This window comes from Tursiops truncatus, chromosome 1, assembly GCF_011762595.2.
Source record: "Tursiops truncatus isolate mTurTru1 chromosome 1, mTurTru1.mat.Y, whole genome shotgun sequence".
In the NCBI taxonomy this organism is placed as follows: Eukaryota; Metazoa; Chordata; class Mammalia; order Artiodactyla; family Delphinidae; genus Tursiops; species Tursiops truncatus.
The window spans coordinates 133,178,720-133,206,464 of NC_047034.1; the positions used below are offsets into that span (position 1 = coordinate 133,178,720).

The 27,745-nt window shown below is 38.3% G+C and overlaps 1 protein-coding gene and 1 long non-coding RNA gene across 3 annotated transcripts in view; one reads left to right on the plus strand and one right to left on the minus strand.

Moving 5' to 3' along the window:
* Nucleotides 1–27,745, minus strand: part of LOC109551068 (uncharacterized) — a 254,777-nt gene that overhangs the window by 165,612 nt on the left and 61,420 nt on the right. The window lies entirely within an intron of this gene.
* The window catches only part of C1H1orf87 (chromosome 1 C1orf87 homolog), a 95,412-nt gene that overhangs the window by 50,213 nt on the left and 17,454 nt on the right, over nt 1–27,745 (plus strand). The window contains 2 exon segments of the mRNA XM_019942359.3: nt 252–349; nt 27,043–27,107. Of these exon segments, the coding sequence (XP_019797918.2) occupies nt 252–349; nt 27,043–27,107 (163 nt within the window).

Sequence of the window (27,745 nt, forward strand, 5' to 3'; positions counted from 1 at the left end):
CAAAAATGTAAGATCAGCATTTCAAAGTTCAGTGGCTTCTGAGTAATGAACTATATCTTTGTGTCAAGCAACTAAAAATTTGCTGGTGATGCACATTCAGTTGGACATACTTGGCCTAAATGGTATCTTAATGGTATAATGCACTCCTGGTTATTAATTTTTTGTCCAAATTATATAAGTTCTAATTATAGGAGGGAAATTCAAATCTTAATTTCATTATATTGAAATTTTAAATCTTTTCTTATTTGCAGGTCAGGGCTATATGTGGGAAACATGGATTGTATTTGACTTTGAGCCTCCTGGAAACATTGCTTAACCATCAAGATTTGGGTTACCAGGATGAAATAAAGTAAGTTGATTTTTTATTCACACGGTCCTTTATTAGAATACCAAACACATAGATCTGTATTTAGGCTAGAAGTTTTATGTATGAAGCAATCAATTTTATCACCTAAAGACAGAGTTAAGGAATGTTTGCTTATATTAAGAACAGAGGATCTTCTTGGTCATAGAAAAACAAAAGCAGTAAACTTCCGCTTCCAGTTTACTGGTAAATGGTAAATCAGATGTACCATTTCACCCTAAAAAAATAAAAAATAGAACAAAATATATGAAGCAATATTTTTCAGACTTCAGACATCAGGCAGCATAGAACAGTGATTCCTGAGAGAAGGAAATGAAGTAAGCTCAGTTTACTGAACAAGAAGAGGGATTCCAAACTGAGGCCAGCATTCTCCTTGAGCTAAAGGGACAGAGTATGAAGTTCAGGAAGCCCAAGAAGGCTAGAATGTCCAGTACAAAGTAGCAGCAAGGGGAGATCCCCTAGGGGTACTTTCTGGAGATTTCCAAAGAGTTGCCCTCATGTCTTCATATGAAGACTTGGCTAATGCATGCATTTGAGGAAACTACACAAGGCCAGAGAAAGAAACACCAAAAGAAAAAGATGGGGAAATTTTTAGATCTCACACAGATTTGGGAATAGTTCATATTTCCACCAAACAGAGAGAAACACATGTGGCATTGATTAGAGTCCCCAGAAGGGTATTGTGCTCTAGTGGAGCCTAATACATGAGAAATTGGAGTCTCAGAAGGAGAGAAGACAAATAGGGGGAAAGAAAAGAATGTTGAAAAAACAATGGCTGTAAGTTTTCTGAATTTGAAGAAAACTATAAAGACATGGACCTAAGAAGTTTAATGAAATTCAAGTATTAGAAATTTGAAGTAAGCCATACCAAGGCTCATCATAATCAGATTGCTTAAACTAGCAGTAAATAAAAAACCTTAAATGCACAAGAGAAAATGACAAATTACACATAGAGCAGCAAAGATAAGAATTACAACAGATTTATCATTAGAAAAGATGTAAGCAATAAGACAGTGGAAAAACAACCTTAAAGTATTGAAGGACAAAACTATCAATCTGGAATTCTAAATCCAGCCAAACTATCTTTCAAAAACTAATGGCAGGGGGAAGATGGCGGAAGAGTAAGACACGGAGATCACCTTCCTCCCCACAGATACACCAGAAATACATCTACACGTGGAACAACTCCTACAGAACACCTACTGAACGCTGGCAGAAGACCTCAGACCTCCCAAAAGGGAAGAAACTCCCCACGTACCTGGGTAGGGCAAAAGAAAAAAGAATAAACAGAGACAAAAGGATAGGGATGGGACCTGCACCAGTGGGAGGGAGCTGTGAAGGAGGAAAGTTTTCCACACACTAGGAAGCCCCTTTGCGGGCGGAGACCGCGGGTGGTGGAGGGGGAAAGCTTCAGATCCATGGAGGAGAGCACAGCAACAGGGGTACAAGAGGGCAAAGCAGAGAGATTCCCGCACAGAGGATCAGGGCCGACCAGCACTCACCAGTCCGAGAGGCTTGTCTGCTCACCCGCCGGGGCGGGTGGGGCTGGGAGCTGAGGCTTGGGCTTCGGTCGGGGCACAGTGAGAAGACTGGGGTTGGCGGCATGAACACAGACTGCAGGGGGTTAGTGCACCACGGCTAGCCAGGAGGGAGTCAGGGGAAAAGTCTGGACCTGCTGAAGAGGCAAGAGACTTTTTCTTCCCTCTTTGTTTCCTGGTGCACGAGGAGAGGGGATTAAGAGCGCCGCTTAAAGGAGCTCCAGAGACGGGCATGAGCCGCGGCTAAGAGCGCGGACCCCAGAGACGGGCATGAGACGCTAAGGCTGCTGCTGCCGCTACCAAGAAGCCTGTGTGCCAGCACAGGTCACTATCCACACCCCCCTCCCAGGGAGGCTGTGCAGCCCGCCACTGCCAGGGTCCCGGGATCCAGGGACAATTTCACCGGGAAAACGCATGGCGGGCCTCAGGCTGGTGCAACGTCATGCCGGCCTCTGCCGCTGCAGGCTCGCCCCGCACTCCGTGCCCCTCCCTCCTCCTGGCCTGAGTGAGCCAGAGCCCCCGAAGCAGCTGCTTCTTTAACCCCGTCCTGTCTGAGGAAGAACAGACGCCCGCCGGCGACCTACATGCTGAGGCGGACCAAATCCAAAGCTGAGCCCCGGGAACAAAGAAGAGAAAGGGAAATCTCTCCCAGCAGCCTCAGAAGCATTGATTAAAGCTTCACAATCAACTTCATGTACCCTGCATCTGTGGAATACCTGAATAGACAATGAATCATCCCAAATAGAGGAGGTGCAATTTGAGAGCAACATTTACGATTTTTTTCCCCTTTTCCTCTTTTTGTGAGTGTGTATGTGTATGCTTCTGTGTGAGATTTTGTCTCTATAGCTTTGCTTCCACCATTTGTCCTAGGGTTCTATCCGTCCTTTTTTTTTTTAATTTTTTTTCTTACTAATTATTTTTTATTTTAATAACTTTATTTTATTTTATCTTACTTTATTTTATTTTACTTTATATTCTTTCTTTCTCTTTTATCCTTCCTTCCCTCCTTCCTTCCTTCCTTCCTTCCTCCTTTCTTTCTTTCTTTCTTTCTTTCTTTCTTTCTTTCTTTCTTTCTTTCTTTCTTTCTTTCTTTCTTTCTTCTTCTACTAATTCTTTCTTTCTACTTTTTCACCCCTTTATTCTGAGCCGTGTGGATGAAAGGCTCTTGGTGATACAGCCAGGAGTCAGTGCTGTGCCTCTGAGGTGGGAGAGCCAACTTCAGGACACTGGTCCACAAGAGACCTCCCAGATCCACATAATATCAAATGGCGAAAATCTCCCAGAGATCTGCATCTCAACACTAGCAGCCAGCTTCACTCAACGACCAGCAGATTACAGTGCTGGACACCCTATGCCAAACAACTAGCAAGACAGGAACACAACCCCACCCATTAGTGGAGAGGCTGCCTAAAATCATAATAAGTCCACAGACACACCAAAACACACCAACAGATGTGGACTTGCCCACCAGAAACACAAGATCTAGACTCATCCACCAGAACACAGGCACTAGTACCCTCCACCAGGAAGCCTACACAACACACTGAACCAACCTTACCACTGAGGACAGAAACCAAAAACAAAGGGAACTATGAACCTGCAGCCTACAAAAAGGAGACGCCAAACACAGTAAGATAAGCAAAATGAGAAGACAGAAAAACACACAGCAGATGAAGGAGCAACATAAAAACCCACCAGACCTAACAAATGAAGAGGAAATAGGCAGTCTACCTGAAAAAGAATTCAGAATAATGATAGTAAAGATGATCCAAAATCTTGGAAATAGAATAGACAAAATACAAGAAACATTTAACAAGGACCTAGAAGAACTAAAGATGGAACAAACAACGATGAACAACACAATAAATGAAATTAAAAATACTCTAGATGGGATCAATAGCAGAATAACTGAGGCAGAAGAACGGATAAGTGACCTGGAGGATAAAATAGTGGAAATAACTACTGCAGAGCAGAATAAAGAAAAAAAAATGAAAAGAACTGAGGACAGTCTCAGAGACCTCTGGGACAACATTAAATGCACCAACATTCAAATTATAGGAGTTCCAGAAGAAGAAGAGAAAAAGAAAGGGACTGAGAAAATATTTGAAGAGATTATAGTTGAAAACTTCCCCAATATGGGAAAGGAAATAGTTAATCAAGTCCAAGAAGCACAGAGAGTCCCATACAGGATAAATCCAAGTAGAAATACGCCAAGACACATATTAATCAAACTGTCAAAAATTAAATACAAAGAAAACATATTAAAAGCAGCAAGGGAAAAGCAATAAATAACACACAAGGGAATCCCCATAAGGTTAACAGCGGATCTTTCAGCAGAAAGTCTGCAAGCCAGAAGGGACTGGCAGGACGTATTTAAAGTGATGAAGGAGTAAAACCTGCAACCAAGATTACTCTACCCAGCAAGGAGCTCATTCAGATTTGATGGAGAAATTAAAACCTTTACAGACAAGCAAAAGGTGAAAAAGTTCAGCACCAGCAAACCAGCTTTACAACAAATGCTAAAGGAACTTCTCTAGGCAAGAAACACAAGAGAAGGAAAAGATCTACAATAATGAACCCAAAACAATTAAGAAAATGGGAATAGGAACATACATATCGATAATTACCTTAAATGTAAATGGACTAAATGCTCCCACCAAAAGACACAGATTGGCTGAATGGATACAAAAACAAGACCCGTATAAATGCTGTCTACAAGAGACCCACTTCAGACCTAGAGACACATACAGACTGGAAGTAAGCAGATGGAAAAAGATATTCCATGCAAATGGAAACCAAAAGAAAGCTGGAGTAGCACTTCTCATATCAGACAAAATAGACTTTAAAAGAAAGACTATTACAAGAGACAAAGAAGGACACTACATAATGATCAAGGGACGATCCAAGAAGAAGATTTAACAATTGTAAATATTTATGCACCCAACATAGGAGCACCTCAATAAATAAGGCAAATACTAACAGCCATAAAAGGGGAAATCGACAGTAACACATTCATTGTAGGGGACTTTAACACCCCACTTTCACCAATGGACAGATCATCCAAAATGAAAATAAATAAACACAAGCTTTAAATGATACATTAAACAAGATGGACTTAATTGATATTTATAGGACATTCCATCCAAAAACAACAGAATACACATTTTTCTCAACTGCTCATGGAACATTCTCCAGGATAGATCATATCGTAGGTCACAAGTCAAGCCTTGGTAAATTGAAGAAAATTGAAATTGTATCGAGTATCTTTTCTGACCACAACGCTATGAGACTAGATATCAATTACAGGAAAACATCTGTAAAAAATACAAACACATGGAGGCTAAACAGTACACTGCTTAATAATGAAGTGATCGCTGAAGAAATCAAAGAGAAAATTAAAAAATTCTTAGAAACAAATGACACTGGAGACACGATGACCCAAAACCTATGGGATGCAGCAAAAGCAGTTCTAACAGGGAAGTTTATAGAAAAACAATCCTACCTTAAGAAACAGGAAACATTTCGAATAAACAACCTAACCTTGCACCTAAAGCAATTAGAGAAAGGAGAACAAAAAAACCCCAAAGTTAGCAGAAGGAAAGAAATCATAAAAAGCAGATCAGAAATAAATGAAAAAGAAATGAAGGAAATGATAGCAAAGATCAATAAAACTAAAAGCTGGTTCTTTGAGAAGATAAATAAAATTGATAAACCATTAGCCAGACACATCAAGAAAAAAAGGGACAAGACTCAAATCAATAGAATTAGAAATGAAACAGGAGAAGTAACAACTGAAACTGCAGAAATACAAAAGATCATGAGAGATTACTACAAGCAACTCTATGCCAATAAAATGGACAACCTGGAAGAAATGGACAAATTCGTAGAAATGCACAACCTGCCAAGACTGAATTAGGAAGAAAGAAAATATGAACACACCAGTCACAAGCACTGAAATTGAAACTGTGATTAAAAATCTTCCAACAAACAAAAGCCCAGCACCAGATGGCTTCACAGGTGAATTTAGAGAAGAGCTAACACCTATCCTTCTCAAACTCTTCCAAAATATAGCAGAGGGAGGAACACTCCCAAACTCATTCTACAAGGCCACCATCACCCTGATACCAAAATCAGACAAGGATGTCCCAAAGAAAGAAAACTACAGGCCAATATTACTGATGAACATAGATGCAAAAATCTTCAACAAAATACTAGCAAACAGAATCCAACAGCACATTAAAAGAATTATACACCATGATCAAGTGGGGTTTATTCCAGGAATGCAAGGATTCCTCAATATACACAAATCAATCAACATGATACACCATATTAAAAAACTGAAGGAGAAAAACCATATGATCATCTCAATAGATGCAGAGAAAGCTTTCAACAAAATTCAACACCATTTATGATAAAAACCCTCGAGAAAGTAGGCATAGAGGGAACTTTCCTCAACATATTAAAGGCCATATGTGACAAATCCACAGCCAACATTGCCCTCAATGGTGAAAAACTGAAAGCATTTCCACTAAGATCAGGAACAAGACAAGGTTGCCCACTCTCACCACTATTATTCAACATAGTTTTGGAAGTTTTAGCCACAGCAATCAGAGAAGAAAAAGAAATAAAAGGAATCCAAATCGGAAAAGAAGAAGTAAAGTTGTCACTGTTTGCAGATGACATGATACTATACATAGAGAATCCTAAAGATGCTGCCAGCAAACTACTAGAACTAATCAATGAATTTGGTAAAGTAGCAGGATAAAAAATTAATGCACAGAAATCTCTGGCATTCCTATACACTAATGATGAAAAATCTGAAAGTGAAATCAAGAAAGCACTCCCATTTACCATTGCAACAAAAAGAATAAAATATCTAGGAATAAACCTACCTAAGGAGAAAAAAGACCTGTATGCAAAAAACTATAAGACACTGATGAAAGAAATTAAAGATGATACCAACAGATGGAGAGATATACCATGTTCTTGAACATGAAGAATCAATATTTTGAAAATGACTATACTACCCAAAGCAATCTACAGATACAATGCAATCTCTATCAAACTACCACTGGCATTTTTCACAGAACTAGAACAAAAAAATTTCACAATCTCTATGGAAACACAAAAGACCCCGAATAGCCAAAGCAATCTTGAGAACGTAAAATGGAGCTGGAGGAATCAGGCTCCCTGACTTCAGACTATACTACAAAGCTACAGTAATCAAGACAGTATGTACTGGCACAAAAACAGAAAGAGAGATCAATGGAGCAGGATAGAAAGCCCAGAGATAAACCCACGCACATATGGTCACCTTATCTTTGATAAAGGAGGCAAGAATGTACGGTGGAGAAAGGACAACCTCTTCAATATGTGGTGCTGGGGAAACTGGACAGGTACATGTAAAAGTATGAGATTAGATCACTCCCTAACACCATACACAAAAATAAGCTCAAAATGGATTAAAGACCTAAATGTAAGGCCAGAAACTATCAAACTCTTAGAGGAAAACATAGGCAGAACACTCTATGACATAAATCACAGCAAGATCCTTTTTGACCCACCTCCTAGAGAAATGGAAATAAAAACAAAAATAAACAAATGGGACCTAATGAAACTTAAAAGCTTTTGCACAGCAAAGGAAACCATAAACAAGACCAAAAGACAACCCTCAGAATGGGAGAAAATATTTGCAAATGAAGCAACTGACAAAGGATTAATCTCCAAAATTTATAAGCAGCTCATGCAGCTCAATAACAAAAAAACAAAAAACCCAATCCAAAACTGGGCCAAAGACCTAAATAGACGTTTCTCCAAAGAAGATATACAGACTGCCAACAAACACATGAAAGAATGCCCAACATCATTAATCATTAGAGAAATGCAAATCAAAACTACAATGAGATATCATCTCATACCAGTCAGAATGGCCATCATCAAAACATCTAGAAACAGTAAATGCTGGAGAGGGTGTGGAAAAAAGGAACACTCTTGCACTGCTGGTGGGAATGTGAATTGGTTCAGCCCCTATGGAGAACAGTATGGAGGTTCCTTAAAGAACTACAAGTAGAACTACCATATGACCCAGCAACCCCACTACTGGGCATATACCCTGAGAAAACCATAATTCAAAAAGAGTCATGTACCAAAATGTTCACTGCAGCTCTATTTACAATAGCCAGGAGATGGAAACAACCTAAGTGTCCATCATCGGATCAATGGATAAAGAAGATGTGGCACATATATACTATGGAATATTACTCAGCCATAAAAAGAAACGAAATTGAGCTATTTGTAATGAGGTGGATAGATCTAGAGTCTGTCATACAGAGTGAAGTAAGTCAGAAAGAGAAAGACAAATACCGTATGCCAACACATATATATGGAATTCAAGAAAAAAAAATGCCATGAAGAACCTAGCGGTAGGACAGGAATAAAGACACAGACCTACTAGAGAATGGACTTGAAGATATGGGGAGGGGGAAGGGTAAGCTATGACAAAGTGAAAGAGAGGCATGGACATATATACACTAGCAAACGTAAGGTAGATAGCTAGTGGGAATCAGCCGCATAGCACAGGGAGATCAGCTCGGTGCTTGGTGACCACCTAGAGGGGCGGGATAGGGAGGATGGGAGGGAGGGAGATGCAAGAGGGAAGAAATATGGGAACATATGTATATGTATAACTGATTCACTTTGTTATAAAGCAGAAACTAACACACCATTGTAAAGCCATTATACTCCATTAAAGATTTTAAAATAAAAGAATATATTGTGGCAATAAACTTCCATGGCTCAAATCTCAGTTCAGCCAGGGTATATTTGATTTAAAAGAAGAAAAAAACTAATTGGAATTAAGACTTTTTTCACACATACGAAGTTCAGAGAATTCATAACTGTCAGAGCAGCACTACAAGAAATATTAAAAGAAGCCCTCAGGTAGAAGGATAATAATCATTTTTAATCTACACAAAGAAATGAAAAGTATAGGAAATAATAAATGCCAATGAATCAAAATACATTTTCCTTATTAAAAAGAAAACCTCTTTAAATAATAATTGACTATTTAAGGCAAAAATAATAACAATGTACTGTGGAGTTTATAACATAATAAAGTGCAACATTTGACAATAGCATACAAGACTGGGAGGGGGAAATAAAATTTTACTGTAAAAAGCTCCTTATACTATTAGCTAAGTAGTATAATTTTGTTTGAAGGAAGAATGTATTGAGTTAAAAATATTAATAGAGAAGATTAAATGGAATAATCACATGTAAATACTAAGAATAGATCAAAATAAATACAGAGGGAAAGAAAACTAACAGATAGGACAAATAGAAAATAAACACAAATAAAATTAATAGATTTAAATCCAACCATATCAATAATTACAATAAGTATTAATGATTCAAATGCACCAATTAAAAGGAGGCAATTATCAGGGACTTCCCTGGTGGTGCAGTGGTTAAGACTCTGTGCTCCCAATGCAGGGGGCCTGGGTTTGATCCCTGGTCAGGGAACTAGATCCCATATGTATGCCACAACTAAGAGTGTGCATGCCACAACTAAGGAGCCGGTGAGCTGCAACTAAGAAGCCACCCTGCCGCAACTCAGGAACCCACCTGCTGCAACTAAGACCTGGTGCAAACAAAAAAATAAATTAAATTAAATTAAAAGACAGCAATTTTCAGATTTCATTTAAAAATCAAGACCCAACTAAATGCTATCTGAAATGAACCCCTTTAGAATATAAAGACAGACACACTGAAAGTAAAAGGATGGAAAGTGATATACTTTATTAATTCTAATGAAAAGAAAACTGGGTTGGTTACACTAAAGACAGAAAAAGTAGCTTCTAAATCAAGAGGTATTGCCAGAAATTCAATTCATCAAGAGAACATACAAACCTAAATGATCATGCCCTTAATAATATAGCTTCAATTTACATGAAGTAAAAACATAAAACTGGAAGAAGGAATAGATTCACAATTATAGTTGGAGAACTGAACATCTTTCTGTCAGTAATTGATAAAACAAGTAGACATAAAATCAGTAAGAATATAGAAGACTTGGACCATATTATCAACTAACTTGATGTAACTGGCAATTACTCCACGCAACAGCAGAATATGGATTCCTTTTAAGTGTTCATGAAATATTTAAGAGATAAACCCTATCTACCCTGATCCATAGAACAAGTCTCAGTAAATTTAGAAGGATTAAATCATATAAAATATGTTTTCTGACCCCAAAAAATTAAATTAGAAAACAAAACAAAATAATATCCTGGAATTCTCCAAACATTATGAAACTAAACAATACACTTATAAATAACCACTGATCAAAGAAGAAATCACAAGGGAAATTAAACAATATTTTGAACTGAATTAAAATGAAAGCACAATACATCAGTAATCTTTGTCTTTTTTTTCCTTTTCTTTTTTTTTTCCCAAGCCCACTATATAATATTTTAAGGGGAAGGGCTAGAAAGTGGTATACAGAACAAGAGCCTCAGGTCATTCTTTTTGTTTTTTGGGGTTTTTTTTTTTTGAAATTTTGAATTTTATTTATTTATTTATTTTTCGGTATGTAGTCCTCTCACTGTTGTGGCCTCTCCCGTTGCGGAGCACAGGCCTGGATGCGCAGGCTCAGCGGCCATGGCCCACGGGCCCAGCCGCTCCACGGCATGTGGAATCCTCTCAGACCGGGGCACGAACCCGTGTCCCCTGCATCGGCAGGCGGACTCTCAACCAGCGCGCCACCAGGGAAGCCCTATTTATTTTTTTATACAGCAGGTCCTTATTAGTCATCAATTTTATACACATCAGTGTATATATGTCAATCCCAATCGCACAATTCAACACTCCCCCACCCCCACAACCCCGCTGCTTTTTCCCTTGGTGTCCATACATTTGTTCTCTACATCTGTGTCTCAATTTCTCCCCTGCAAACAGGTTCATCTGTACCATTTCTCTAGGTTCCACATATATGCATTAATATATGATATTTTTCTCTTTCTGACATACTTCACTCTGTATGACAGTCTCTACATCCATGCAGATCTCAACAAATGACCCAATTTCATTCATTTTTTTGGCTGAGTAATATTCCATTGTATATATGTACCACTTCTTCTTTATCCATTCGTCTATCGATGGGTACTTAGGTTGCTTCCATGACCTGGCTATTGTAAATAGTGCTGCGATGAACATTGGGGTGCATGTGTCTTTTTGAATTATGGTTTTCTCTGGGTATATGCCCAGTAGTGGGATTGCTGGATCATATGGTAATTCTATTTTTATTTTTTTTAGTAACCTCCATACTGTTCTCCATAGTGGCAGTATCAAGTTACATTCCCACCAACAATGCAAGAGGGTTCCCTTTTCTCCACACCCTCTCCAGCATTTGTCGTTTGTAGATTTTCTAATGATGCCCATTCTAACTGGTGTGAGGTGATACCTCATTGTACTTTTGATTTGCATTTCTCTAATAATTAGTGATGTTGAGCAGCTTTTCATGTGCTTCCTGGCCATCTGTGTGTCTTCTTTGGAGGAATGCCTATTTAGGTCTTCTGCCTATTTTTGGATTGGGTTGTTTGTTTTTTTAATATGGAGCTGCATGAGTTGTTTATATATTTTGGAGATTATCCTTTGTCCATTGATTCATTTGCAAATATTTTCTCCCATTCTGAGGGTTGTCTTTTCATCTTGTTTATGGTTTCCTTTGCTGTGCAAAAGCTTTTAAGTTTCATTAGGTCCCATTTGTTTATTTTTGTTTTTATTTCCATTACTCTAGCAGGTGGATCAAAAAAGATCTTGCTGTGATTTATGTCAAAGAGTGTTCTTCCTATGTTTTCCTCTAAGAGTTTTATAGTGTCCATCTTACATTTAGGTCTCTAATCCATTTTGAGTTTATTTTTGTGTATGGTGTTAGGGAGTGTTCTAATTTCATTCTTTTATGTGTAGCTGTCGAGTTTTCCCAGCAACACTTATTGAAGAGACTGTCTTTTCTCCATCGTATATCCTTGCCTCCTTTGTCATAGATTAGTTGACCATATGTGCATGAGTTTGTCTCTGAGCTTTCTATCCTGTTCCATAGATCTATGTTTCTGGGTTTTGTGCCAGCACCATATTGTCTTGATTACTGTAGCTTTGTAGTATACTCTGAACTCAGGGAGCCTGATTCCTTCAGCTCTTTTTTTCCCCCTCAAGACTGCTTTGGCTATTCGGGGTCTTTTGTGTCTCCATACAAATTTTAAGATTTTTTGTTCTAGTTCTTTAAAAAATGCCATTGGTAATTTGATAGGGATTGCATTGAATCTGTAGATTGCTTTGGGTAGTATAGTCATTTTCACAATATTGATTCTTCATGTTCAAGAACATGGTATATCTCTCCATCTGTTGGTATCATCTTTAATTTCTTTCATCAGTGTCTTATAGTTTTCTGCATACAGGTCTTTTGTCTCCCTAGGTAGGTTTTTCCTAGGTATTTTATTCTTTTTGTTGCAATGGTAAATGGGAGTGTTTCCTTAATTTCTCTTTCACATTTTTCATAATTAATGTATAGGAATGCAAGAGATTTTTGTGCATTAATTTTGTATCCTGCAACTTTACCAAATTCATTGATTAGCTCTAGTAGTTTTCTGGTGGCATCTTTAGGATTCTCTATGTATAGTATCATGTCATCTGCAAACAATGAGAGTTTTACTTCTTCTTTTGCAATTTGTATTCTTTTCATTTCTTTTTCTTCTCTGATTGCCATGGCTAGGACTTCCAAACCTATGTTGAATAATAGTGGTGAGAGTGGACATCCTTGTCTGGTTCCTGATCTTAGAGGAAATGCTTTCAGTTTTTCACCATTGAGAATGATGTCTGCTGTGGGTTTGTTGTATATGCGCTTTATTATGTTGAGGTAGGTTCCCTCTATGCCCACTTTCTGGAGAGTTTTTATCATAAATTGGTGTTGAATTTTGTCAAAAGCTTTTTCTGCATCTATTGAGATGATCATATGGTTTTTATTCTTCAATTTGTTAATATGGTGTATCACATTGTTTGATTTGCGTATATTTAAGAATCCTTGCATCCCTGGGATAAATCCCACTTGATAATGGTATATGATCCTTTTAATGTGTTGTTGGATTCTGTTTGCTATTATTTTGTTGAGGATTTTTACATCTATATTCATCAGGGATATTGGCCTGTAATTTTCTTTTTTTGTAGTATCTTTGTCTGGTTTTGCTATCAGGGTGATGGTGGCCTCATAGAATGAGTTTGGGAGTTTTCCTTCCTCTGCATTTTTTTGGAAGACTTTGAGAAGAATGGCTGTTACCTCTTCTCTAAATGTTTGATAGAATTCACCCGTGAAGCCATATGGTCCTGGACGTTTGTTCGTTGGAAGATATTTAATCACAGTTTCAATTTTGTTACTTGTGATTGGTCTGTTCATATTTTCTATTTCTTCCTCGTTCAGTCTTGGAACTTTATACATTTCTAAGAATTTGTCCATTTCTTCCACATTGTCCAGTTTATTGGCATAGAGTTGCTTATAGTAGTCTCTTAGGCTGCTTTGTATTTCTACGGTGTCTGTTGTAACTTCTCCTTTTTGATTTCTAATTTTATTGATTTTAGTCCTCTCCCTCTTTTTCTTGATTAGTCTGGTAATGGTTTATCAATTTTGTTTATGTTCTCAAAGAACCAGCTTTTAGTTTTATTCATCTTTGCTATTGTTTTCTTTGTTTCTATTTCATTTATTTATGCTCTGATCTATATGATTTCTTTCCTTCTGCTAACTTTGGGTTTTGTTTGTTCTTCTTTCTCTAGTTCCTTTAGGTGTAAGGTTAGATTGTTTATTTGAGACTTTTCTTGTTTCTTGAGGCAGGCTTGTATAGCTATAAACTTCCCTCTGAGAACACTTTTGCTGCATCCCATAGGTTTTGGATCGTCGTGTTTTCATTGTCATTAGTCTCCAGGTATTTTCTGATTTCCTCTTTGATTTCTTCAGTGATCTCTTGATTATTTAGTAACGTATTGTTTAGCCTCCATGTTTTGTGTTTTTTACATTTTTCCCCTGTAGTTCACTTCTAATCTCAAAGCATTGTAGTCAGAAAAGATGCTTGATATGATTTCAATTGTCTTAAATACTGTGGCTTGATTTGTGACCCAAGATGTGATCTATCCTGGAGAATGTTCCATGCACACTTGAGAAGAAAGTGTAATCTGCTGTTTTGGGATGGAATGTCCTGTAAATATTAATTAAATCTATCTGGTCTGTTGTGTCATTTAAAGCTTCTGTTTCCTTATTTATTTTAATTTTGGATGATCTGTCCATTGGTGTAAGTGAAGTGTTAAATTCCCCCACTATTATTGTATTACTGTCAATTTCCTCTTTTATAGCTGTTAGCAGTTGCCTTATGTATTGAAGTGCTCCTATGTTGGGTGCATATATATTTATAATCGTTATATCTTCTTCTTGGATTGATCCCTTGATCATTATGTAGTGTCCTTCCTTGTCTCTTCTAACATTCTTTATTTTAAAGTCTGTTTTATCTGTTACGAGTATTGCTACCCCAGCTTTCTTCTGATTTCCATTTGCATGGAATACCTTTTTCCATCCCCTCACTTTCAGTCTGGATGTGTCCCTAGATTTGAAGTGGTCTCTTGTACACAGCTTATATATGGGTCTTGTTTTTGTATCCATTCAGCAAGCCTGTGTCTTTTGGTTGGAGCATTTAATCCATTCACGTTTAAGGTAATTAGCAATATGTATGTTCCTAAGACCATTTTTAAATTGTCTTGGGTTTGTTTTTTAGGTCCTTTTCTTCTCTTGTGTTTCCCACTTAGAGAAGTTCCTTTAGCATTTGTTGTAGTGCTGGTTTGGTGGTGCTGAATTCTCTTAGCTTTTGCTTGTCTGTAAAGCTTTTGATTTCTCCATCGAATCTGAATGAGATCCTTGCCAGGTAGAATAATCTTGGTTGTAGGTTCTTCCCATTCATCACTTTAAATATATCATGCCACTCCCTTCCAACTTGTAGAGTTTCTGCTTGAGAAATCAGCTGTTAACCTTATAGGAGTTCCCTTGTATGCTATTTGTCGTTTTTCCCTTGCTGCTTTCAGTAATTTTTCTTTGTCTTTAATTTTTGCCAATTTGATTACTATGTGTTTCGGCGTGTTTCTCCTTGGGTTTATCCTGTATGGCACTCTGCACTTCCTGGACTTGGGTGGCTAGTTCCTGTCCCATGTTCAGGAGGCTTTCGAGTATAATCTCTTCAAATATTTTCTCAGTCCTTTCTCTCTCTCGTCTCCTTCTGGGACCCCTATAATGCGAATGTTGTTGCATTTAATGTTGTCCCAGAGGTCTCTTAGGCTGTCTTCATTTCTTTTCATTTTTTTTTTTCTTTATTTGTTCCACACCAGTGAATTCCTTCATTCTGTCTTCCAGGCACTTATCCATTCTTCTGCCTCAGTTTTTCTGCTATTGACTCCTTCTAGTGTAGTTTTCATTTCAGTTATTGTATTGTTCATCTCTGTTTGTTTGTTCTTTAATTCTTCTAGGTCTTTGTTAAACACTTCTTGCATCTTCTCGATCTTTGACTCCATTCTTTTTCCGAGGTCCTGGATCAGCTTCACTATCATTATTATGAATTCTTTTTCTGGAAGGTTGCCTATCTCCACTTCATTTATTTTTTTTCTGGGGTTTTTTATCTCGTTCCTTCATCTGGTACATAGCCGTCTGCCTTTTCATCTTGTCTATCTTTCTGTTAATGCGGTTTTTGTTCCACAGGCTGCAGGATTGTAGTTCTTCTTGCTTCTGCTGTCTGCCCTCTCCTTTTTTCTTTTTCTTGCATTTCATATTCAATCCAACAGTAATCCATTAGTAAGTCAACCCTATCTTGAGAATATGCCGAGATTCTGGTCCCTTCTCACCACCTCTATTGGTATTTAACTACACCCCATCCTATCTACCATTATCTTTCTCCTGGATTACTATAATCCCTGCTAACTGAATTCTGCTTCTCCCTTGTCCCTAGTTTATCTTCAGTACAGCAGCTACAGTGATCTATTAATACCTAAAACAGTTAATATCATTGCTCTGCTCATAACACTTCAAGAGCACCTTATTTCACTTAAAGGGAAAAAAAAAAATCAAAGTCCTCATGAAGGGTTCTATGTGACATGCCCTCCATCACTTCTCTGGCTCCATCTACAACTTCCTTTTCTCATTCTGTTCCATTCACACTGTTCTCCTTGCCTTCCTCAAACATACCAGGCACACATCCATCTTAACACCTATCTTCTGAATGATTCCTCAACCTAGAATGCTTTTCCCCCAAATATCTTCCTGCTAATTCCTTCACCTTAAGATTTTCCCCAGTTTTCACCTTGTCTATGAGGCCTACACTAAACACTCTATTTAAAGTTGTAGTGGACTTCCCTGGTGCTGCAGTGGTTAGGAATCCACCCACGAACGCAGGGGACATGGGTTCGAGCTCTGGTCCAGGAAGATCCTATATGCCCCAGAGCTACTAAGCCTGTGCACCACAAACTGAGCCTGCACTCTAGAGCCTGTGAGCCACAACTACTGAGCCCTTGCACCACAACTACTAAAGCCCATGCACCTAGAGCCCATAGTCCGCAACAAGAGAAGCCACTGCAGTGAGAAGCCCATGCACTGCAGCCAAGAGTAGCCACCCTCACCACAACTAGAGAAAGCCTGCATGCAGCAATGAAGACCCAACGCAGCCAAAAATTAATTAATTAAAAAAACTGTAGTCCCCTGATCCTTTCTTCCCCTTAACCTGCTCTCCTTTTGCTTCCTTCTATACACTTATAAACTTTTAATGTATAAACTTTTAATCAAATTGATGTATGTTATTTATTGTTGTTATCTGTCAGTCTCTGATAAACTATAGACTATAGTGCCATGGGGTAGCAGAATCTTTGTTTTATTTATTGATGCATCCCATGTGTATACAGCACTACCTGGCACATAGTAGGTATTTGGTAAATATTTGTGGAATTGAACTGAACTAGAGGAAGAATAAAATCTCAAAATACTCTGAGGGATACAGATACATGAGTTCTCCCTAATCCTTAGCTTATGGTCAAATTGAAGAAGGCCTTCCCTAACCATCTCATCAAAATCATGTTCCTTGTGCTATACTCTCTCTTAGCATTCAGTAATGTTCTTTCCTATCACTTATCACTATTTGTAATTATGTATTTATTTGTGTGATTTGTTAATTTAATGTCTAGATGGTGACCTCCATGCTGGCAAGGATCGTGACATATTATATTCCAACATCTTGTAGGCCAGTGCTTGGCACATGATAGGTATAGAGTAAATATTTGATTAATCCATTTATTCATTCATTTAACAAATATTTATTGAGTGCCTACTGTATACCAATCACTATTGTAGTCATTGGAAATATAGCTATGAATGAAACAAAGTCCCTTCCCTCATGAATCGTATATTCTAATGGGGAAGAGAAATTATAAATAAAGTAAAATATGTGACATATCACATGGTGATAAAAGATTATGGGGACATCAAGTGGTAAATAAATGATGAGAGGAGGTTGAGCATAGCCAATGAACTTCCACCAGACTAGGTTTGGACATGGCTATTTTCCTTCTCTAAAATATTGGAGGTGGTTGGGTGAAGGTGAGGGAGGCGGTTAAGCAGGAAAAGCAAAAACGTGGGCTTAGAGCTGAGTAGAAAGTCAATAAGCCAAAATTGGGAGTCCTAAACAGGCACCAGTATAAAAGGAGAAAATGCAAGTGTCAAAGCTCACATTATACTGAGTATGCTTGATTAGAAGTTGGGGTCCAGAACCAAGATTCCAGGAAGCAGAGATATGAGAATAAGAGTGAATGGGGAACAAATGAGGTTAGGCTACTTACAATTATATCAAACTTCTCAATTTCCCACTATATTATGTGTATATCAGCAAAGCACACCAATTTTTTTATTCACCTGTCTTTGACCTTTGAATGTTCAAGGACATCAAAACTATGAGACCAATGAAGAATTGCATTTATAAGTGATAAACCTGTTTCATCCTTAGACAGTCATTGGCTAAAGCTTCTTCTGTTGAATTAGATTCATTCAATTAAGGGCTTTGTATGCAAACCTATATCCTTAAGAGATTAAAGATGCAATTTAGACAGACATTTTAGAAGCTGAATGCATGAATCATTATTTTAGTACATATTGTCCATTAATCTGCTGTTCTATTAGGAACCCATTTGGAATGTGGCTGCTTACTAATTAGCAGGATTCTAGTGCTGAGGTGCTTCCTGATTAAATGTCCTTTAGAATCAATAAAACATCAGGAGGGTTTATGGTGATGTGGGATTAGCCCCATCTAACCAAGTAAAATGAGTTGTGTTCTTTTCTTAAACTATCACGCTGCAAGAGCTGATGAGAGGAGCAATTTCGAGAACACTGTGGCAAAGTTGTTTTGTGTGTGTGTGTGTGTGTGTGTGTGTGTGTGTGTGTGTTTCAACATTGAGATTTTGTTTTTTGCCATTTCCCTACCAAGCAGAGACATTAGTGAATGACTGCCAGGATAAGGCGATTTTGAGAAAGACTTGATTACGATTTCAAATCTCTACTCTGAATCACCCTTATGAGTGAGGGAGTTCAGGTTGTGTTGAATGGAAATTATTATCCCAGTTCTTGCCCAGGAACATGTAAGTCAGAATCAGTATTTAATGTTTCTGTGTGACTTTGCAGTAAATGGTAATTAATTAGGGCAGAGGGAGAACAGGAGGCAAACTAATACTCTAAAACTGTATTGGCAAAATTAAATGCTTCAAACCCAGTTTAAAACATAGGCACATAAGCCAAATTGTGTCAGGGGAGGGGATAAATAATGAAGCTGCTATGGAGGCTTTGTAAATAGAGTGGTGCAATTGACATAGCCCCAAGTAGAACTTATCATACACATCTGGCCCATTGTTGGGAGTGCAATTAGGTTGAAAATGACTGGTTTGATAATCCTAGGAACAATCAGAGGATTTTAGGAGATAAAGGAAACATGAGGTGTCTGATTCAGCAATTACTTTGTAATGGGAATAGGAAAATTGTTAGGCGGTGAGCTATTAGAGACATGGTATGAATCTGCCCATTGGTTGGGTCCTGGAAACCAGATCTGGCTTTTAAGAGTTCATTAATTCCAATCTTCTCTTCCAGAGCCCATAATTCATATGGGATAAGAATTCTAATAATAATATTGCTAATAAAGTTATTATTAATAATAGCCAACATTTACATAGTGTTTGCTATATTCCAGGCAATGTTCTAAGTGCTTTATAAATATTAACTCTTTTAATCCTTACACATACTTCATGAGATAGGTACTATTATTTTTCAAATGAGGAAGCTGAGGAACAGAAAGGCTAAAACTAGTATGTAACTGATAAATGAATTCATCAATAAGGCTAAGTCAAACGCAGACTCTCTAGCTTCGGGGTCTTGGCTTTTAATACACTATACCAACTCTCCTACAAGTCCTATGCAACTTAAAGGCTTATAGGATAGTGGCTAGGCACAGGGGCTTTAGGCAAACTGCCTGCATTTCATAGCCAGCTCTACCCTTGGCTTGGTGCTGAACACAGTTCTGGATTTGAGGAGCTCAGTATCTTATTGCCCTAAGACCCAGGAGAGGTGTAGGATATGAATACAAAGTGAGGAAACTTTTAAGTTCCAGGGGCATGTATAATCCAAGGAAGCCCACGGCTTGCAGGTAGCATCTCTTCAGCGGTTTAGCACCTCCACTACCCCTTCAGCCCCCATCCATGCAGAAAGGCATCATGAGCTCCGGAATCACATAGGCCTAGACAGAAATCCCAACACTGAGTGCGCTGGCTTTGAGAACTTGGACAAGTCACTAATTTCTCTGAACCTTAATTTTCCACCTGTCAAACGGAAAAAGAATCCTTGCTTCTGGATTTGAGAGTTTATTGACTATGTATCAAGGAAGGGCTATGCTTCTCACAGGTAACTGGAAGGTGAGAAGAATACAGTTTAGGCTACATGAGTAAGAGGGTGAAAGCAAAGAAAGATGGTGCAGTTGGATGAGCTTTCCAGCAACTGAGTAAAATAACAACCAAAATAACCTCCTGACTCAGAAGGATTGATGCATGTACGCCTCACATGTCCAGGCATGGGGCTACATGCTCTACATGGCTTATCTCATTTCATACTCCCAACAGCCCCATGAGTTGATGTATTTTTACACCCACTTCACAGATGAATAAAATGAGGTTCAGAGTCCTTAAGTGAATTGTCTCAAAAGTTGGGATTCTTTAAATCTTTGTTCCTATTATGGGTTGAATTTTATCCCCCCTAAATTCATTTGTTGAATCCCTAACCCCCAGCCCTTAGACTATATATTTGACGATAAGGTCTTTAAGGAGGTGATTAAATTAAGACGGGGCCATTAGAGTGAGCCCACATCTGACCTGACTGGTGTCCTTATAAAAAGAGGAAGTTTGGACACACAGAGAGACACTAAGGATGGGCTCACCCAGAGAAAAGACCCCGTGAAGACATAGCGAAAAGGTGGCCATCTGTAGGCAAGGAGGAGCCTCAGAAGAAGCCAAATCTATAGATGTCTTGATTTTGGACTTCTAGCCTCCAGAACTGTGAGAAAATAAATTTCTGTTGTTTAAGCCACCCAGTCTGTGGTGTTCTGTTATAGCACCCCCAGCAAACTATACAGCCCCTGCAGGCTAACAGTCCCTTGCATAGTCTTTTTTCTATCTGCCTCCTTTTCCTAGCATATTTTGTGCACCTCAGCTGGAATAGTAGATTACAGGATTCTCAAGGGAATGGCTCTAATGATTTAACTTTTCAAATCATGGGACTTAACTATGATTCTAGCAGTCTGAACAGAGCTGGCTCTTCAGTACTACTTAATACTCAGCTGAGCTTGGTAGGACTTGTAGGAGCTCACCAGATGAGGGACGGGGAAGGGTAACTCAGAGATAGAGGGAGCAGTGTGTGCCAAGACAAAGAAGCAACAAGAACATAGGTTTGGAGAACCAAACTGTCCATTGTGACCAGAGGATACATTTCACAAGGTGGAGAAAGGCAATGAGCTTGGGAAGGAAGTACTGGCACACCTTTGATTGAAGCCTGTATAAAACTCAGAGAGAAACATGTCACCTGTAAGTAACATCATCAAGATTACAAGGATGTTCCTATGAAATAGCCCCCATTATGTTTTTGGCATCTGCAGAACAGATGACATTTTAATTTTATTAAAATTCCAATGAACAAATGAAGAGGCAAAAAAAAAAAAACCAACAAAAAACACACACCAGAAACAAAAACTAATAGGCACTCTAGTCTCCGAATCTAGAAGGAAGCTCCACTGACTGTAAACACATGGAATCTGGGAAAATCATTGAGTTGGTGCCCCCAGCTTTGTCCTGCCTACCTATAAAAAGTGCAGAAGATGGAAGATATTTCATCCCTTCACCAGTCTTCCCCTTGATTTGGAGGACCCAAGTCTTAACCAACCAGAACATGACATAGATGCTACTTTCTGTATCCACCTGAGTACTGCTCCTTCCTCTCCTTCCCTCATCCAAGGTTACACACCAGTACACTTACCCACACACTGCTTTTCTGTGCCTATGCAGAGACCACAACTTCTAGGAACGATAGAGCAGAATGTTGGGGTGAAGAAGGCAGGAATAGCTAGACCCGGCTGTGGTATTTGCATATGGAAATATAAAGTCACGTGGGTTGAAGAAGAAAGAGGGGATCCCTGGTAATTGTATATATTGAGGAGTGTGTAAAAAATTAATATACAGGGCTTCCCTGGTGGCGCAGTGGTTGAGGGTCCGCCTGCCGATGCAGGGGATTCGGGTTCGTGTCCCGGTCCGGGAAGATCCCACATACCGCGGAGCGGCTGGGCCCGTGAGCCATGGCCGCTGAGCCTGCGCGTCTGGAGCCTGTGCTACGCAATGGGAGAGGCCACAACAGGGAGAGGCCCAAGTACCGTAAAAAAAAAATTAATATACGGAAACCTCAGTTTATTAGAGTTGGGAGACCAGAAGGGAAAGCTCTCATGCCCTGCGATATTAGAGCCCAACAGTAAGGAAGGACTTTTCTGGCAAGGACTCAGCCAATGAGAAGCCATGGACGCTTTGTTTATTATAGCCCTCCCAACTCTCTTTTCCTTTCTATAAAAGCATTCTTTCCCTTGCTGTCTGGGGGACTTGAGCATGGCTCACCATGATTGCAGACCACAAACTGCAATTCTCTATTGATCCTGAATAAACCCATCTTTGCTGGAGAAATATCTGGCAATCTGTTTGTTTCAGGTCAACAAGTGTACCCATTATGACATACTACACCAATTTAGTGTCTGATATCCAGCAGGTGTGGTGAGAAGATCCCGCCTCTGAGGTGGTCCCAACAGAGGGGCACAAAACAAATGCCTGAAAAGCACCAAATATTGGTGGGAGTCTTCACTCACCCCTTGACTGAGGGGCTGAATGAGCAGTGAGTAGGACCAAGGGAAACTTATGAAACTCATCTATTGGGTTGTACAGAATGTGAACAGTTCCTCACTGACACTGAATAAAGAGAAAACCCTAACATATGAGGCCTAATTTTCAAAAATACTGCAGAACAGGGAGGTGTAATTATGATCCCACAGGCTCCAAATAACAGTAAACTTTTGGAAATGATTTACTATAGAAACTAGAAAACATTTAGAAAGCCACTAGTGTTCTCTATAGGATATAAGGAGCCATGTCTCTGTTGAAATGAATTGTAATGTAATAAGCATAATGAGATTAAAAATGAAATGTAAAAAGCACTAAAGTGAACAGAAGAAATTAAAATGAACTTGGTGAAATGTGGATAGTTTCCAGGAAACTGAAACTTCTACAGCATAATGAAGAGGTAACCAGGATGGTGACTATGTTTGGTGATGGATATTAACTAGACTTATTGTGATCATTTTGCAATATATACATATATCGAATCATTATGCTGTACACTTGAAGCTAATATGTTATATGTCAATTATATCTCAATTTAAAAATAAAACAATCAAGGAAATCTGAATATTGTTAGATATTTAATGATATTAAGACACTTATGTTAAATGTTTAAGTCAACAAGCCTTTTCTTTGAAGGGTCACATAATAAATGTTAAAGGCTTTGTGGGTCTATAATCTGTTGCAACTATTCAACTATGTCATTGTGGCCTGAAAGCAGCCAAAAACAACACATAACGAATGGCCAGGGTGGTGTTTTAAAAAAATATTATTTACAAAAGAAAGAGGGATAAGTAGAAATCAATGAACAGCAAAATTAATGCTAGAGAAAATCTAGTGCATAATGTCAAACTTGAGAGGTTTCCACAAAATCTAGAGAAAAAGAACAGAAAAAAATGAAAACGGATAGTAGAGATAGAAGAATAAAAATAGAAATTGAACCTAAGGTGCCCTGAAATTGTGGAATAAGAAACTAGAAGAATTGGACAAGAAATAAAACCAAAAGTCACAGCTGAAGAAATTTTGCAGAGATGGGAAAAAGAAAAACCCTCTGTGTAGACTGAATGGATTTGTTATGATCTAAACTAAATTAAGAAAAAAAGTATCCATGTCCCTCCTGACAAAACTTTTGTGCTACAGAGACAAAGAAAATTATTTAAGGATGCAGCCAAAACAAAATAAAACTAAACCAAAGCAAATAAATGAAAAAAAGTAATTATAAATGAATCCAAATCAGACTGACCTCATACTTTAGCAATGTGGACAAGTGGAAAGGAGGAATCACTAATATGGAGGACCAACTATAAATTATACATGAATTTCTGACTGGGCAGAGGGTCAGCGCCCCTAACACACCCCAACCTCCAGTGCACTGTTCAAGGGTCAACTGTAGTATGTTTCTTTCAATCTGGCATTTAAACACCATAATAAAGATGTTTAACTTAAAGTAAAAAAACAACAACAACAACAACAACAACTTCTGCAATAGTAGATATCAGAAGACACTGAAACCATGTTCATGGAATTCCAAACGGGGGTGGGAAATGTAACTGAAACCAAGTTATATTACATTCATGTGTAAGGCCATAGAATACAATGGTTAAGGGTGCAGGATTTGGAGTCAGACAGTCAGGGTTTAAATCGTGGCTCCTCCATTGATCAGCGTGACCATAGCCAAGTCATTTACATGTCTAATAAGATGGTTGTCTCAATTAAATGAGAGAATGCACACAAAGTACTCAGAACGCTAATTAAAGGCCATTTTAACTTAAGTTTGGATGAAGTTAGAATTGGAACGCAGATCTGCCTGAATCTACAATCAGGCTCACAGACCTTGTCCTTCAATCCTGACCTCTCTGACTCAACATGAAGAGTTTGGCACCTGGTACTGTGATTAGAATTACACTGCCTTTTATGGCAACAAGAACCCATTCTCACACTTAAATTGTCAATGGCTCTTTGAAGGTCCTAGAGTAATATAAAGAGTATGGAATAAAGAACGTATTTTATTAGAGGATCTAAAGGATTTCATTGGTCACTTAAGTCCTATATACCACTTAAATCAGGCAGTGTCCAAGTTCAGTACTTAGAAAAATTTCCTGTAATTTCCCTCCCCTGCTATCAGCAAAAATTCAAGAAAGGGCAAGAGAGTTTCTGGTGCCATCTTGTCCAGAGCCCTTACTGAATATTTGCTAACTCCTAACAGTTCTGAAAAATAAATGTTATTCCATGTGGAAATATAAATGGATTTAGGTTTTTGTTGTGTTGTTGTTCAATGGGTCAGAAGATGCTGTAGGCATAAACCTGGCCCTCCTAAGAGGAGGGAATTGCAGGAAGTGTAGAAGACGGGAGATGCTTCTACTGCAGTTCATTTCCAGATCTGTGCTAATATCAGATCTTTGTATGTTTATTAATATTCCTTAAGAGTGCTACTTCTCCAACTTTCTTTTCCCTGCCTAGCCTTGCAGCAGCTGATATAGTCATCAGTTTATCTGGCTTGTGGTTCTGTACAGCTATGCCTTATCTATTCTTGTGCCTAAAGTGACATGAAGCTCTGGAGGTCATATTTTCTATACTGACAAAGAACTTTTCTGATTTGTGATACCATGTATAGAAAAAGTTTTATGAGGTATAAGCAAAACAAACTAGTTATGTATCTAATGAATTTATAGAGGTTCCTTAAAAAACTAAAAATAGAGCTACCCTATGATTCAGCAATCCCACTCCTGGGCGTAAATCCAGAGGAAACCAGAATTTGAAAAGATATATACACCACAATGTTCATTGCAGCATTATTTACAATAGCCAGAAGGCAGAAGCAACCTAAATGTCCATCGACAGATGAATGTATAAAGAAGATGTGGTATGTGTGTGTGTGTATATATATGTATGTATATATATATATATACATACATACACACACACACACACACACACACACAATGGAATATTACTCAGCCATAAAAAAGAATGAAATAATGCCATTTGCAGCAACATGGATATACCTGGAGGTTATTATACTAAGCAAAGTAAGCCAGACAGAGAAAGAGAAATATCATATGATATTGTTTATATGTGGAATATTTTAAAAAATGGCACAAATGAACTTATATACAAAACAGAAATAGACCCACAGACATAGAAAAAAAACTTATGGTTACCAAAGGGGAAGAGGTTGGGAGCAATAAATTAGGAGTTTGGGATTAACATGTGCACACTACTATGTATGAAATAGATAACCAACAAGGACTTACTGTATAGCACAGGTAACTATACTCAATATTTCATAATAACCTATAAGGAAAAAGAATCTGAAAAAGAAAACTGAATAAAATAAAACTGAGTAACTTTGCTATACACCTGAAACTAACACAACACTGTAAATCAACTATACTTCCGTTAAAAAATAAATAAAAAGTGTAAAATCACATGGCATTAAAACTTTCCTAGAAAACACAGGACATATTCCCACAATTGGCTCTTTATATTTGCTTGACATCTGATGGGCAAAGAGGTGATAAAAATTCTTATCAGTTGTAGTTTGGTTGCTAGAAGCAGAAACTGTTTTTTGCTAACATAAGCAAAAAGAAATATTTTTGAAAGGATATGGAGTTACACACAAAATCAGGGGAAATGAAACTTCAGGAAGCACCAGAAACAAAAATTAATCAGAGACAGAGAGTGGGAGAGAGGGAAGAAGGGAGGGAGGGAAGGATAGGGAAAGTGAAGTGATAGATTGAGATTAATTAGACTGAGTGGGTCACAACATTGTCTAGGGGCGGGTATGGGACATAGATTGTAGCCCATTACCCCAGAGAAACATATTTTTATATAAATGGAGAATGGATGTTGGGCAAGCAAATATAAGTGATTCTCACTACCAAAGTGTTCCTAAAGTACTTGTAAGTTTTAAATGACTCCCTGATTGTCAAGTGCTCATGCATTCTTCAATGCAATTTCTGCTTGGGGACTTCACTAAATATCTATTTGCACTTAGCACCCATTTCTATCCTCTTCTATGTTCTTTCCTATATTGTAATACTTCCCACACTTAGGAAGGCTAAAAAGAACATTTCCAAAGCTCCCTTAAAAACTGAGGTTCTGGAATTGATTTAAGTTCCATCACTGAAATGCAACTGCATGAGATTTCAAAGACAGGAAGACTGGGGAGAGGGGCAGGGACATTATAAGTATTTATTATTTTTCTGCAGTAGTAGCAACTCCAATAACCCTGGCAGACATCAGTTTTTCTGGTGGCCAGAATGCCCTATATACTGCCTAATCACCAAACTCATGGCCAAGGGCATCTGAGACATCAGCCAGAATTTCCTGCAGTTCCCTGGACTCTGGGCTACATCTTCTGAGGCCTAACCCTTAGCCCAGCAGCAGACACCAACCTCCATTCTACTAGCTTCTGCAATAATTTTGTGAGTGCCTAATTTCCATTTCTAGTAGAGACACTTAAAGTAGCTTGTGTTTCCTTCACTGCACCCCAGATGATACAGACATCAAAAAACCCCTTTAATATCACTATCTGTATAAGCTTTAAGCTTTATTGCACATTCTTCCAGAGCTTCCCACATTGATCACAGGTATTATGTTCCTTTTCTTTCACAGATGGCAGAATTTTGTTGAGTTGTTCAACAGAGCTTCATCTTATTTGTCATCTGATTTGCCTCCCAGTGAGTCTGGTTATTTTGTTCCTCGAGAGACCTCCTATTCCCAGAGCTCTAGTTGAGGCTGTGACTTAGCTCCAATGGTTTGTTAGTTGGGTTTCATCTCATTGCTCCCAGAAATGTAAATGGCTTACCAGTGAAGAAAAAATAAAAGTGAAGTTTTCCTTGATGGCTATACTTTAGGTCAGTTGGGTTGTAAAAGGCATAATTCTCCAAGCTGTATTATAACATGAAGCAGTCTCTAGTGATAGCCCTTTAAGAAGAATGCAGCACATTTATACAAGAAATCGATATTCCTTATTAGAATTTCAGTTGTACAGTCCCTTAGATCTGAGAATCCTGTAGCTAGGTACTTATCCTACTAATATCTCACCAAAGAACTCTCCAAGATTTATATATATATGTTTAGTGAACCAACTTTCTGGAGACATTTTAAAAGAGACTAGTACAAGCAACTCTATGTCAATAAAATGGACAACCTGGAAGAAATGGACAAATTCTTAGAAAGGTATAACCTTCCAAGACTGAACCAGGAAGAAATAGAAAATATGAACAGACCAGTCACAAGTAATGAAATTGAAAATGTGATTAAAAATCTTCGAACAACAAAAGTCCAGGACCAGATAGCTTCACAGGTGAATTCA